This window comes from Acromyrmex echinatior, chromosome 17 (genome assembly GCF_024713525.1).
Source record: "Acromyrmex echinatior isolate Ae372 chromosome 17, ASM2471352v2, whole genome shotgun sequence".
Classification (NCBI taxonomy): Eukaryota; Metazoa; Arthropoda; class Insecta; order Hymenoptera; family Formicidae; genus Acromyrmex; species Acromyrmex echinatior.
In genome coordinates this window covers 4,178,774-4,194,077 of record NC_141868.1, presented here as the reverse complement: position 1 = coordinate 4,194,077, position 15,304 = coordinate 4,178,774, and the positions used below count along the sequence as shown (strand labels likewise).

General features: G+C 31.5%; 1 protein-coding gene across 4 annotated transcripts; it reads left to right on the top strand.

Annotated features, from left to right (window-relative positions):
• The first annotated feature begins 10 nt into the window (after nucleotides 1-10).
• mxt (Eukaryotic translation initiation factor mextil) lies at nucleotides 11-14,485 on the top strand. Of its 4 annotated transcripts, none has more exons than XR_015548034.1 (11): nucleotides 11-188; nucleotides 4,156-4,271; nucleotides 4,676-4,816; nucleotides 4,984-5,153; nucleotides 5,568-5,760; nucleotides 6,055-6,126; nucleotides 7,422-7,482; nucleotides 7,647-7,944; nucleotides 10,929-11,205; nucleotides 12,026-14,155; nucleotides 14,231-14,485. XR_015548034.1 is itself a non-coding variant. In XM_087415229.1 (11 exons), the coding sequence occupies exons 2-11, from the start codon at nucleotides 4,163-4,165 to the stop codon at nucleotides 14,333-14,335; spliced, it is 1,545 nt and encodes a 514-aa protein (XP_087271355.1). In that variant the 5' UTR covers nucleotides 12-188; nucleotides 4,156-4,162; the 3' UTR covers nucleotides 14,336-14,485. The 4 variants fall into 4 exon arrangements, 3 of the variants coding, with proteins under 3 accessions (XP_087271355.1, XP_011063841.1, XP_011063857.1); XM_087415229.1 differs by having other exon boundaries at nucleotides 12-188; nucleotides 5,571-5,760; nucleotides 12,026-12,147; XM_011065539.2 differs by having other exon boundaries at nucleotides 14-188; nucleotides 12,026-12,147.
• The last annotated feature ends 819 nt before the right edge of the window (nucleotides 14,486-15,304 follow it).

Genomic DNA, 15,304 nt, shown 5'->3' with positions numbered 1-15,304 from the left:
CCATATCTAGTGACTTTCTTCCCGTCGCCAACGTGATTGGCGGTACTGGACATCAATTCTCAGTAGTCGGCATATATCTTCGCGACGCACGTCGACGAACCGTCGTCTTCGCGATCCCAACCGGACGATCTGCGTGTCGTTGATCCGTTTGCGTACGGCCGACGACAAGGTGGTGGATCTCGCGAAAGGTACGTTCAAAGTACAACTCGCATCGCACGTCGTGGTCGTGTCATTCTTTCCTGCGAGCGGAAACTCGTTGATTTTTCGTCGTCTGTCTTTCATCGCCGTCACCGCTTTCGCGTCTGGGACACTTCCATATCCGGAATTCCGGCGAGAGTTTCCTCGCCGCGCACGTCAAGTGCGATTATTCGCATTTGCGCGCGCGCGCTCCATGGCTGCTTACACGTGTGTGTGTGTGTGTGTGTATGTGTGTAATAGTGAGTGTGAACGCGCGCGCGCGCAACATATACACAAAACGCCAGAAATAATTTCTCCGCTTCTGATGTACTAATAGATTCGTTTGTCTACTTGCACCATCTGTCTATCTGCCTCTCCCACTGAGATGGAAATAATAATAATAATAATTGCCTTTCATTTACACCAAACTCTAATGGTTCTTATTATGAAGTCATAATTCTGTTGAACACGTCCCTTTCCATTTTGACAAATGAGATACAATTTTTACCTGTAATTTGTACAAAATCGAGACCATCTGCTTTATCGAGCAAAACTTAGTAATTTATATTAAAAGTAAGGTTGAACTATATTATAGGATAACTTTGTCATCAAAATAAGAAAGTAGTGACTTCATCTAGGTCTAAAGTACTCGCATAACTTTAGAAATTTCTAGCTAATGTAGATTAAGTTTAATCTTGGTTTAATATACTCTTCATCTCTTTCTAATTCTTAGAATCCGAAAAAGATATAAAGTAAATTAAATCAAGTAAATTTGTATTGGTAAAAATGGGCATAATGTAGATTAACTTTAATCTCAGTTTAATTTGCTTTATCAATTCAAATGCAGGAGAATAAAAACTGTAGGGATTGTAACTGTAATAAATTAAATTTATATGTTGAAATAAATATTTAATACATCGTCATTATAAGATATAAAGTCTACAAATTAAAAAACTATAAAAATTAATATAAAGATATTAGAAACATTAATATAAAGATGAAAAATATATGTTAACTAATTTCTGGCGTATATTTCTACAGTTACAGTAAATATATTTGAATTATATCAATAATTCTAATTCTTAGAGTATAGTTCTTAGAGAAGTAAGAAATAATAAAAAATAAGTTAAACCTAGATTAAAGACTAAAATTAATTTGCAGTGACAGAAATGGCCATCATGTCACCGATGTGAAAACGGAAAACAATTATATTATGTACGTAACAGGAACTCCAAATCAGAAAACGTCATTTAGATGCTTTCAAAATAGTTTTTTTTTTTTTCAAAAATGTCTAGACATTTCATAAGATGTCTCATCCCCGAATTTTTTCTGAGTATAGACGTGTACTTACTTCATCCCGGGTGCAGAAGATGTGAGAAAAGTGCAGCCGGAATCATCAGCTTCAATGTTATTGTCCGTATCTTCGTCCTCTTTCTTCCCTCCTCCCACCCTGCGATGTCATCCCTTTCTCTTGCATTATTGTCGCTCTCCTCTTTCCTCTTCCTCTCCTCATGTCTCCTTTCATGGCATAACGTAATGTGGCTGGCTGTTTCTCTCGCGTGGGAAAATATTTACAGAGAATGCTCGCCCCCACAAATCAACTTGTTTATTTTTGCCGTTGTATCGTCGGTTTCTAATCTCTTTCTTTCCCTCCTCCCCCTCTCCCCCCTCATTTCTCTTTTTCTACCGTTCTAGGAATTGCGAGGCACAAAAATCCTTGTGTCTTGATAATCCTTAAATATCGTATTACACGTACGAGTTGAAATTGATATAACTAGAGTCGAATTTTCGGCGAATTAACGTTTAAAGAGAATAGAGACTTGAACAGTTCGAAAATTTGTATTAAATTTTATTCACGTTTTATTCTCTCAAATGAATATATTAGAAAAAAATACAAATATGTAAAGAATGAACACAAAAAATTGTGTAATTCTGATGCAATTTGTCAGCATACTGTGGAATCATATTTTTGCCAGTAAAATTAATATTCATAATGTATTAAATTAACACACAAATATTTGTATTCATTTATCTCGGAATTTATCTTTTAAAACACATTATTTTTATGTTATTTTAGCATTAAGAAATGCTGAAATCAATTGAACACAATATATTTAAATAACATAATCACATTATATTAAATTAATAATTGAATATGTTAAAATTTTCCTTATAATTTTAATAAAAATTTTATTAAGGATCGACCCAAAGAATGTTCTTTTTCAGATGATATTTTCTCTTTATAATAAACTTTTTATGTATGTAAATTTATTTTTGCGCCCCGACAATCGCGCGTTTGCCGTTTATATACTTATTATTTATAATAAGCGTTTATGTCAAATGATTTATGTCTGTTTCCTCTGTAGATAAGTTTTAATCTCAGTTCAACTTACTCTTCATCTTTTTTAATTAATAGAATTAGGACAAAAATAAATAACCAAGATTAAAGTTAATATATATTAATGGAAACAAACATAAATCTAGTATTAAATACAATATTTTTAATAGTATCGTATTAAATAGTAGATAATATATCATTCTCGATTAACATGTACTATAATTTTATCAGCAATTAAAAATGTTAAAATTATAATTAAGGCCCGAACTTACAAAAATCTTCATAGAAAATCTGAGAAATTTTCAAAAAGTTACAAGATTATTCTGCAAAATTCTGCAAAATTCTGAAATTTATGTAAAAATTCTAAAAAGTTGCATGCAAAATTATAACAAAAACCAGAAATACTGTAGATTTTGTTCTTAATAATCTTAGCTGTTCGAGATATACATATATTATTTCCCACAATTATATACGTCGTATTATTTTTTAATAGATAGAGGAACGATTTGTCTGGATTTTTGTAGCTCGATTAGCGCGACAAACGTGGCCATTACGCGGTGCGTTGCGCGGATGAAGTATATTTTTGGAGGACGAGGGTGGCAAGGGCGAAGATTTCGGGATTTTACCACCGTTCTCTCACACCGGCTCTGTTTTGCTACGCGATTCGTCCTCTGCTTGCGTGACGACGAGGGAACGCCGCCGTGGACGCCGCAAATTAAATTATTTCCGTCGCGAAACGACCCGAGCAAAATAACAGCGATTCACCACTGTCATCTTTTGTGTTTCGAAAGACTTTTACCTTGCGAAAGAAATCCGAATTTAGGACAAACCGAGTGACGTTGTGAATTCTCGTATTGCTTAATGAATTGTTGTTCCATACGGAAGAAGTGAATTTATTGAAAGGCAGTACAGCGCGAAACTTTCATTCTATCTCGGTATGCTTTCTCCTTAGAATAAGTGTTTCTATGTCAAATGATTAACGCTAATATTGAGTACAATATTTTGAATACTAATGTATTAAATAATATCATGTATACTCCAAGCTAAAAATTTGGAAACATTTTTTAAAAATTGGTATATTTTTGGAATTACTTATTCATATTCATCATTATAACAATGTCTTTTTAACAATAATTTTTTTAAATAACTGGTATTGGATCTAAAGAATTATTGTTAAAAATATTATGAATGATTTTTCAGTAAGTAAAACATTAATTAAATATTTTTAAAAAATCAGTTTTTTTAAAAGTTCCAAACTTTTAACGTAGAATATATGTACTATTATAATATATTATTGTGATTTTTTTACACAGGAAATTTATTATTTTATAATTTAAAACATTAAAATTATATAAAATAAATTTCCTGTACGAGGAAATCACAATAATATATTTATAAAGTAATAAGATGTAATTTGGATGTACTTTGCAATTAACTTCGTTAATAGTATAATATATTCCAATTGTTTGCGAATTATATCTTATCTTACAATTATATTAATTATTTATGCATTAAAACTGGAAGCTGATATAGATAATTTACTTACATTTGCTTTATTTTTGGAGCCACAAAACTTCTATTTTAAGTTAAGATTATACTACTTGGACATTCGATTTTTTAATGTATTATCTTTGTTGCAGAATCACAATGGCTACCGCACAATTGAACAGAGCCAGAACCGTAAAGAAGCTCGAAAAACCACGGCCGCTTAAGCTTAACCAGCGCAACTCGACCGTCGATGGGCGGATCACGACTGGTAAATCTTATCATGTTCTCCCCTGAGCTAAACTTTTGTAATCTCTTGTACAGGGTGATACCTTAATGCTGACGTTGGCGATACAATTATTTCCAAGCTTTTAACTCGGAGAGTACTCAATGAAAAAATATTTTGTTATAATGTTTTTGCTCTCAAGATAAGATACAAAAATATGCAATAAAAAATTAAGGTTTCCATTTTTAAAAATTGACAAACCATACAACTTTTGTTTGAAACATTTTTCCGTATCGTAATTTTCTTAATGTATTATTTAAAATGAGGCACTCTGTATAAAAGTATAATCATTTTTTTGTAAAGCATCTTTTATGTTGATAAGCATTTATTTTTTCCTGTACTAGATGGTGACTCTCTTTGTGAATTCTTTGTTTCTTCTGACTTTTCAGTAGAGGATATAGTGTCCTTAATCGACAATGTTGCAATGCAACTGACCAATGGCTTCCATGACCGAACGCTGCAAATAAATGTAATCTCTATGTGTAGTCATCTGAAACTCTATGCCAATCAATTAGAAGCTATTTACAAAGGTAAAGGATCCTTTGGGCTTAAAACGTATTTTTAAAAACTAGTGGCATACATAAATAGTAGTTCTTGATGTTTTAGGATAGATTTTTTTATGCCAGATTGCAATTTGACGATTTAATTCTACGTGCGTTTAAATAAGATTTTGCAAGTAATTATTTTTTTATTCTAGATCAGCTGGACCGAGCCTTTGTGGCGATCAGAAATGGGAGCCAGGACGACAGATTAGATCTGACGACTAGGGTTCATCTGCTGGAACTTATCGAGCTGCGAGCGAAACAATGGCGTCACACCGATTCGATGGACGTGTACTACATGCAGAAGTTGTCGCATTTAGACAATGTTGGTAAAACTCGTATTTTATTCATAGCGTTTTTACACTCGTGTAACTTTTCAAAATTATAATTGAGACATGAAAGCGAAAATAAGAGTAGTGATCGTACTTAATAAAATAAAGCGCGTCTCAATATATTACTAATTTGCTACAATAACGACGTAATTCAAAAATTGTCACTTTTTTAGTTGGTTGCAAAACACGGAAAGGAAAAAAAAGAAAAACATTCAAAATTTTTTCCTCTATAATCAGTTATATCAAAATTACATTTTAAAATCACACAGTATTAAAAAATTTTAATGAATCAAAATATTCAAATTTATTTTCTAGATTTTGAGTCTATATCAAAATATTTATAAAAAATCTTGTATTAAATTTTTTTTATTTAGTATTAGATTAAATAATTTTGTTTCTTATTCTAGCAGATCGATTCAGTACCCGATACACCTACGAACTCTCTGTCGTCCCCGTTATTAACTTCACCCACCTCAGCACCGATCCTGGGACCCGGGGAAGTGATCAAGAATAGCGGAAAGTTCGCGAAGCCTACGCGCATACCGGGGAAAAATTATTGTAAAGACGAGGTCGTCATTCGCAACAGTGACTCGGGCAAAGGTAATTTCATTGCTTTTATTCTTATTATATAAAACTTCTTGGATCAAAAAGGTATATTCGACACTGATTAAAATGCTGATCGTACAATTTTGACAATTTTTTCGTTACATTACTTTATAAATTGTTTTCAATATTTTTAATATATCGCGATATGATTAGTAGGGATTTGTATGTGAGATATGGAAACAAGAATCTCATTTTTATGCAAAGTGAAATTTGTTTGTATCGGACTTTTTAATGATTTTCCAATTATGTTGGCCATTCTGTTGTTAAATAATTTACACGAAAATACAGTGATGGGAATAAAAGGGCGGCGGGTTCACATGATAGAAGAGCTCAGCCAGACGATCATCTCCTTCCAGCGAGGTAAAGCAATGAATGATCCGCCATGGCTTGTTATAGCATTTTGTGCTCATGCATCGCAAAAATAGTATTAATTTGTCGAACGAGGCTCTCTCTTATGCCACACAAAAACATCTCTAATCTTCTCTCACACCACTGAGCATTGAAGTTTGACGTGGCAAACTTGTTCGCTATTGTTTTTAAAATCTCATTTACATATATAAAAAAAATAAGTTTATAATAAAAAGTCGCAGCCAATATTTTTTCATCAGGTCACTTTTTGCATGACAAAGCTGTTTTATCTAACCATGATCAGGCTATTGAGTTAGTATTTTAATTTTTGCAACGTGATCTACTAATCGAGAAGTGCAGGGCACGTCAGCTTTCTTTCACGTGATGACGGAGAAGTGTTACATTTTGCAATAAAAATTAAACTTGTTTTTTTTTTGTTTTCTTTTTCTTTCTTTTTTTCTGTTCTGTTAAAATCGTATAGATGGGACGAAATATTATATTTTTTTCTCTAATACGTAATATATACAATTTATATCAATTATTGTGGAATGTGTCTCTTTAACAGCCCGATGAGTGAAACATATGAATGTTGCGCTCGCAGTTTTAAGGATGTATTACACGTATTTTTTGACAAATTATTATGAAAAATAATTTCAGATTTTTCTATATTGTATTTGAAAATAATAAGTTGTATGGCGATTTAAAATTTGGATTTAAAGTTATTTCAGTAAGAAGTGAACATGTTTTCAACAAATAATTAAGAAAAAATGAAATTTTTGTCTAAACTATAAAATTTTATTGTTAAATATTGATCTTACTGCACTGTTTTATATGTACATAACATTCATTTTTATATGTAAACTAAACTTTCAATTCTAGTCACTTTTTGCAGAGACTATACACCTCTGATACATCCTTAAGAGCCGAGTAGAAAGATATTATATTACCAATTTATTAACGCCAGATCGACAGATGGATTGTATATCGTGAGTCCCACATGGACGGGGAAGGTTGGCATTCAATTAATATTTTTATCGCCTAACTTAAACACGTAAAACGATTTTTTGGTCTGATATTTAAATGTTACTTTATATACGCTCAAATATTTTTTAAATACGTTGTATACCATACTTACTTCGCTTTGGCGATATCTTAACAGAATTTAATATCACATTGTTTAACATATTAACTGTGTCATTGGACTTGTGTAAAAGATGTTAACGATAACTACCACATAAATCTTTTTCTTAAATGGATATCAATATTAACAAAATTGCGCCGCTGATACATTATATCTTGGTTTGTAGTAAACCCTGGAGCTAAAGAACGACTTGTCCAAATCACGGGAACGTCCGAGGACAAGATTCAGTATGTTTAAATACTATATTTATAATAAAGTAGAAGTTCTTACTGATAGAAGTTAAATAATAAATGTATTTATATCTAGATCTACTTAATTAATAGCATGTTTAATGAATCACGTACGTAGCAGCTTTTAATATCGTTCCCTTTTGTCTTTCCCTTTTTCTCAGTTATGCGAAGGACTTAATCAAAGATACGATACAACGAAATGCATCGCCAGTGAGACTGGAGCAGAGCACCGGCGGCGAGAAAGGAGCCATGGGAGGTTCCAGTTCTTCACTCAACAGTAGCGCGTCAGATGAGAGCAACCGGCTGCAACAACAGAATCAACAGCACAACTCCCGTTTACGTTCGTCCCTCTTGCACAGTCTCTCCACCAACGACGCCAGCATAGGCGAATACAAGTACACCGTCACCGTCGGCAATCAGTCCCTCAAAATTACGGGCTGCAATCTCGATCTCGTCAGGGTAATGAAAATCGCCCATGTCGTTATGTTATTTAACTAATTTTATTAAACTGAACGGGAAATCAATTGATTAAATTTCAATATCTAACTAATAAGGGAAGGGATTCGTATCCCTCTGATTTTGATGAGCTTCTAATATGTTGTTGTATAGCTAGTAAAGGATATATACTATATTTTTTTTATACAACCGATTTATACAATTGGTTTTTTTTTCGAAGCAAATATCGTAAAAAAAAAATATTTGAAATAAATGTTGAATGATTTTAAGAGTATTTAATAATTATAATTAAAAAATTTTTTAATATTTACTTTGTATATAATAAATAAAATTTTTTTTATTTAAAATTTTTTGAATTATTATTTTAAAGTACTCTTAAAAGTCACTCAACGTTTATTTCAATTTTTGCTATCTCATTTTTTATGATATTCGTTCTGAAAAAAACACTAGTTTTTTTCTAAGAGATATTTTATTTTTTGCATATGACCTACTTGAAACATACATGTTTTTTATATATTTGTCTACGAAACAACATATTAAAAGTTCATCAAATTCGGAAGGGACACTTGAATCTCATTATCTTGTGAATTTAGATATGGATGAATTAAATTAAAGATTTTTGTGATGGGTATAAAAAAGATTATATTTTTTTAGAATTTGTATCATTTTTTATGACGATTTCTGAAAATTATCTTAAACTTCCTTGATGAAAGAAGTTTTTGTAATATTTTTAAGAATTTGTCATATTTTAAATTTATGAAAATTTCTGAAAAAATACTTTAACCTTTTATCAGATTTTATAAGTTTTCTTTAGAAATTATACATTGAAAATCTTGGAATATTTCAGAATTGACATATATATATAATATATATATATATATATATATATATATATATATATATATATAGAAGAATCATATACTTATGAAGTATTCCAATTTGAACAAAAAAAATTGAGAAATGTTCTAAAAGATTATAAAATTATACATAAATTGTGGAAAATCCTATAATTTGCAAAATTTTGAAAAGTTCAATGAATTCTGAGAAAAATTTTCCATTTCTTGATTATCAAGAACATGAGGGGCCCTGTTTTTTTTTGCTGAACTTTTACACCAATTCTCTCCAAGTAGAAAGAAAAGAAAGAAAGATGAACTGATGCAAAAATTCAACCAAAAAGAACAGGCCCTTGATCTTGACTAGATAGCGTGAAAGAATGCTGTATCTTTTTGGGGATGGACTGGGTCGGACTCCGCACGTGTATAAAAAAAATTGAGCAAACAGACAGCAAGAAGAGAGTAGAAAAGGGTGAACTATATAAGAAGAACATAGAAAGATAGGTGTAGAAAAAGGAAGGCGTTAAGTAGAAAGGTAGAATTTTTTTTTGGAAAACAAATCGGGCGGGAAGAGAGATTATGACGTCGAAAGAAGTGGGAAACAGGGATGTCACACGAAAGATAGGTCAGTTGATAGTCAGCAGAATAGTAAATAAAAGAAATTAATTATACAGGAAAGAGACAGTAATAAAAAAATAATAGATAAAGTGAGGGATAACGAGGCTAGCGATGAACTCGAAAAATTCAGAAAGGATTTAACCAAACAAGTTAACAAACAAATGACAGTATTAAGAAAGAAACTGAAAGTATATAAAGAGTATGTAAAAATTAAAGACATTGTGGGAAGATAGGATAAGAAAGATGGAAGAGAAAGTAGAAGAATTAGAAGAAAAAGTAAAAGAACTAGGAAGATGGGAAGAAGAAAGATTAGAAAGTTTGGAAAAAAAGTATAGACACTTGTGTAATGAGTGAAGAAGAGGAAAATTCGAGTGTAAGTGATGAAAATATAGTGAGTAAATATAGTGAGAGCGGAAGTAATTATAGTAGGGAAGTAAATAATGATGCAAGGTCCATATCGCAATACAGTGAAAATAAAGTAACTGGGAAATAAACAAAAAAGTAATAATAAATTTAAAAAGTTGCTTGTAGACGTGAAAGAAAGTGAAACGAGAAAATATAATATAGTAATAAAAGGGATATTATTTCCTAAAGACTTAGAAAAAAACATAATTGGCAGGACAAAGTGGGTACAGGCATTTATAAAAGAAAACTTAGAAGTAGAATGTAAAGTGATAAGTAGTAAGAGTAGTGGACCAGTAATAATAGCAAGGATTGGGAGCGTAGAGCAAAAGAATGAAATAATGCAGAATAAATATAAGTTAAAAAAGATATAACATTTTTATTGAACATGACATAAGTTGGGAGGAAAGGAAAATTCAGAGAAAGATCTTTAGGGTAATAGAACAAAAAAATAAAGGGGATGTAACAGTGGGAATAGGAAAAGTAAAAGTTGGAGAAATGTGGAAATTATGGGCAGAAATAGAGGAGGACGAGGATAAGAAAAACAAAGAGGAAAAAGTGGAAGTAAGTAAAGGAAAAGAACAAAATTTTTGCTAAGCTAAAAAGAGATTTATCGTAAGGTCCCTGTTCATTTATCATTACTATTTCAATTTACGTCAAAAAAATTTACGTCAAACTAAGGAAACAATAAAAAATCTTGGAAATTATATTTGAATACAGAAATATTTTTCAATAAGATCACTTTTGTAATAGATAACTTTTGCAAAATATACCGAAAATCTTATTTTAGAGAGAAATTAAACCTTATTTATTTTTATATTAATATATTTATAATATATTTATAATTTTGTTTTTAGTTACGCATGATTTATTTGCAGATATACGATTATTAATAAATTAATGAAGCAAAAGGAGAGTTTCGGTATATTTTATAACTCCACTGCAAATGTTATTTTCCATATTAATATACTTTGCAATTTATATTATGTATATTCTCGCTTTGATATCACAATCGGAGATAACAATGAACAGAAGTCTTGATAAATATTTAATTTAATTTATTTCTATATGCTGTTTATTGCATGTATTCTGTTTATTTTTGTTTATGTGTGATTTCTGTAAATTGACTTGTAGACGGCAAAACTGGTGCTAGACGAACATTTCTTGGGCGATTCTGAGAACTTCACTAGTGGGATAGAATACTTCAATTACGAGGATGAGCCTACCTTTACCATAACTACTACCCCCACTTCCAACTTTTCTCGCATGCCGTTGTCATCGTTGGACAATGTGAACGCTCCTGTTTCTCTAGGCCGAGAGTTAAGTGTGGAAAGCGCTGCGACCTCCTCGGAGAGCGAAGAAACTTACAAGCCTCGTCCGATCCCTGAGGAGCTAGGCTCGACTCAACAAGGTACTCAAATATGGTACCGCAAAGTAACATCGTTATATTAAAATATAATCATGGATAATTTATCGCAATGAAAAAATTCTAGAAAATTTCGTTATACATTATTCTTAATTTTATGGAAATGAAATTGATCGAATTTGTTTTCGAACAAACTTGGCCATATAATGTAAATTAATTATAATAAATTAATAAATTTTAATTAACGTGATTGAAAAATAAAATTAAAATAAAGGACTCTTATTAAACAAACAATAATATCAAGAAAATAGAAGTGTATATAAGAGTTAAATTTAAACAATGGATGTATATAATGTGAACCATTTAATATCTATACATTCTTAATTAATATAAAATATATTTCATAATATTATATTACATAACATGTTTCGATATCATGATTGTGCCATGTTCAGATATTTAAAAAAAACGCAGTAAAAAAATAATAAAAAAAGTCGAATGAATTATAACTAATCACTCAGTACATTCCATAACGTATGTGAAACATGTCATGTAATGTATTAGGTGTTGGAATTAATTCGTAGCGTTTTACAAGTGATGGGAAGTACTTTCATTAATGTATTTTTTAATGCTCATGTGAAATAAATAACATTCTTTCATTAAAAAACGCTACGAATTAATTCCACCTAATTAACACCTAATAATATTACCAAATATCTTATAGTAATCAATTAAGAATGTATCGATTTTAAACGGTTCACATTATATACATCAATCGTTTAAATTTGACTCTTATGTACCCTTCTATTTTCTTGATACTATTTTTAATCAACGCCTTCTAACTCTGTCCGTTCTATTTACTTAGTTCCAGAAGCGAGAGAACTTACGTACGAGTTTCTGCTGCTATGCGCGGCGGGTCCGTACGCAAAGCGGCCCCCCGCCGATTGGGCGCGCATACAGAAGGAATGTCCCAATATAGTTCGTAAGGTACCGCTGTGCGACAGGAACGCCAATCATATACCGTGCAAAACCTTCCGCGTTTCTCTTCCCTGCAACGCCGCAATTTAATATTCTTGTATACAACACGCATCATAATAATTCACTACATATGCATTAACGTTTCACTGAGAGAAAAGTCTGCGTTCCCGAGGATGCGGTGTGTCACCAGTGTGATTATTGCGATATTAATGCATGCATTCAAGCGGGAGAGGAATGAAGAATAAGATTTGGCTCCATTTAACAAATAATCACAGTTAGGTCTCTACTTTTACCTTTTTAAAAGAGAAGGAAAGCACTTTTTAGGAAGAAAGTAGGCAGAGACCGAACTGTTTTAATATTTAATAATTAGTTAAAGCAAGAGTTTAATGGAGATTATCATGGAATCTTAATATGATTTCGCGAATTAAAAGACTTTAGAAGTTCCTTCACAATATGTGTGATTAGATATTAAATCTTTTGCAATAATAGGGGAGACGACAATTTCTAAAAGTTACTTAAGACTAAAGAGATTGTAAGCGAGTTTCATGATATGTGATACACACACACACATATATATATATATATATGTGTGTATATTTATTTATTTATTTATTTTACGTTGTTTGTTGATTAGTTTTTCAAAAACACTTTTTTTTACATGTTGAACTCCCGCGATTAATTGACTGATTGAATTCGTACAAATCATTACGATCACGAAATGTAATTAAAAGAGAAATTTTATGTTTAGCTCGAGAAGCTAATCAAGATTCGATTAGTTTGTTGTTATGTGCAACTGTGTTAAACAGTCAATGAGTATTCAGTATCTGATGTACAAAGTTTTATATATTCTTTGCATTGAAATTCGAAAGTCTACGTTCCTATATTTCGAATTTAGAGATATATATATTATGATATATTTTTTAAAACTGTTTTTCCTATTATGTATATTGTGTTAGTTGTTCATATTGTGAAAAAATTTATTTTTTTATATTTTTGTTTCTCTCTCTCTCTTTCTCTCTCTCTCTCTTTCTCTCTCTCTCTCTCTCTTTCTTGTTCTGAGAACTTTGTTAAGAAGTCATTTGAACATGAGATTGTTTTATTTGATCTTATATACAAAGAGGCTAATAAAACTAGACTAATAAGGCTAGTGTTGTGTGTTAAACTCACATACACGCTATATTAATAAATGAGTATTGCAAAATTCGCTGAGTCTTGCTCTCTGCGCGTTTCTTTGTAAACCGGACGAGCGCAGTTCATACGATGCTTTATAAATTGATGTACTTGCTTAAGAATGCATGAGAATGATCACTTCTCAGACAACATATATGTTTTAAAGAAGTCATAAAGACATCATAAAAACATCTTTTGAAATATGTATATTTAAAAAATATCTAAAAGTTATCATAAAATCATCTAGATATTGAGTTAATTGTTTAAATAATTATTTTGGATTTATTAAGATTTTTTAAGAAATATTTTAGATATATTGTTCTACAATTTTTAAGAAATATTTTAGATATATTGTTCTACAATTTATTTAAAATTATTAGTATATAGATTAGTCCAATATTTCCTTTAAAAAAAAGTAAAAAATGGGATTCTCGATTAGTAAAGAGAACAACTGTAATTTTCTTGCTGTTTCTTGCTACTAAGATGTGAAAATCAGTCAGGTTAATTTAATAATTTATTTCTATCGATGTAAATTAATTTTAATTTCGGTGTAACTTACTTTCCTAGTTCTAAAAATTAGAGATAAGGAGTAAATTAAACCGTAAAATAATCTTGATAGAAATGGGCACATTTTGATATTGAATGGCGAAAAAGAAAGATGCAAACCAATTTACTAACATTCCAAAATACAATTTTTTTATTACATACGTGTCAATCACCAGATTAGAAAGGCATCGTATAAACTACACTTGCAAATGTGTAAACTTATGATTATCGCCTGCATGTGCCCACACATAATTTAACACTTGATTTTCCAACTGAATCGAAGCATGCTGCTTATAACAAGGTAAGGTAAAGGGATTAATGCTTTCTTATTTATATTACAAGGCTCAACCGAGAACTAATCTCTCTTTCTTGACAGGCACCGATTCGCTGGTTCGAACCGGAGGCATACAAAGCCAAGCTAGCAGCTGCTGGTCCCGTTGCAATATTACCGATCGGCGAAGCGGAAACCGATCCCGAGTGAGGCCGGAGGTCAATTTGTCGCCTTCCTCCCATTATCCTCTCCCATTCTGGTGATGATAAGGTTTCAGAGAACACGTGTGTGTGTGCTGTAACGTCTTGTCGATCGTAAAAAATTTGAGAAAGGAAGATTAAGAAGGCAAGAAAAAGAAAATTCTTCTTCAAGGAAAAAAGAAGTGAAGCGTACGTTGAAGAATTTCGTTGACAATATCTCGAGGAAAATAAAAGAAATATCTTTGTTGAGGAGATACATTTAAATAGGAATTGTCGGACGTGCGCTTTATGCAATCGATACGCTAGTCATTAGAGTGAAAAATGTTTTATTTATTCGTAAAAATTATCGTATACGCAATCATTTTGCAATCAATTGTCTTTTCGATCGATTACACGTCGTATATGCGAACCGCGTCGATACTGTACGGCACGCACGCGATTTGTATAGCATTCTGTCGCGAGACAATGTCGACAAGCGCAAGAATGTTATAATACGTTAGTTAATGACAAAAAAAAAGAGATAAGATCGATTTGTTGAAACTACACATTGAAAGACAACAGATGTTAACTTTCGTACGCGTTTAGTAGATAGAATTATAGTAGCGTAGAGACTGAGGAATTAGAATCGTGCATTCGAGAGAGGAGAGGAGCATCTTTTATAAGCAAGATTTCTATTATTTATAATAATTTTGCTATTCGCCTAATTGAAAAGACGCGTTTCTTGATAAAAAGAATTAATCGTGAAAGACTAATATTTTACTTTAGAAGAGTACACGGTAGAGGAACGTTACAAGAACAAATCCTACACTTTTTGTAAGTAGCGATTCGGAGGGCGGTCTCCCAAATCCAGAGATTTCAATCTCGCCGTGTAACAAGCAGTGTTACGCGGTAAGAAATGGAATCGTGATGTAGCATAGTCTAGTCTACCTATTTCAACGTAGGAATTACCATTCTTTTGGTATTTACTCTGCTGTGACGC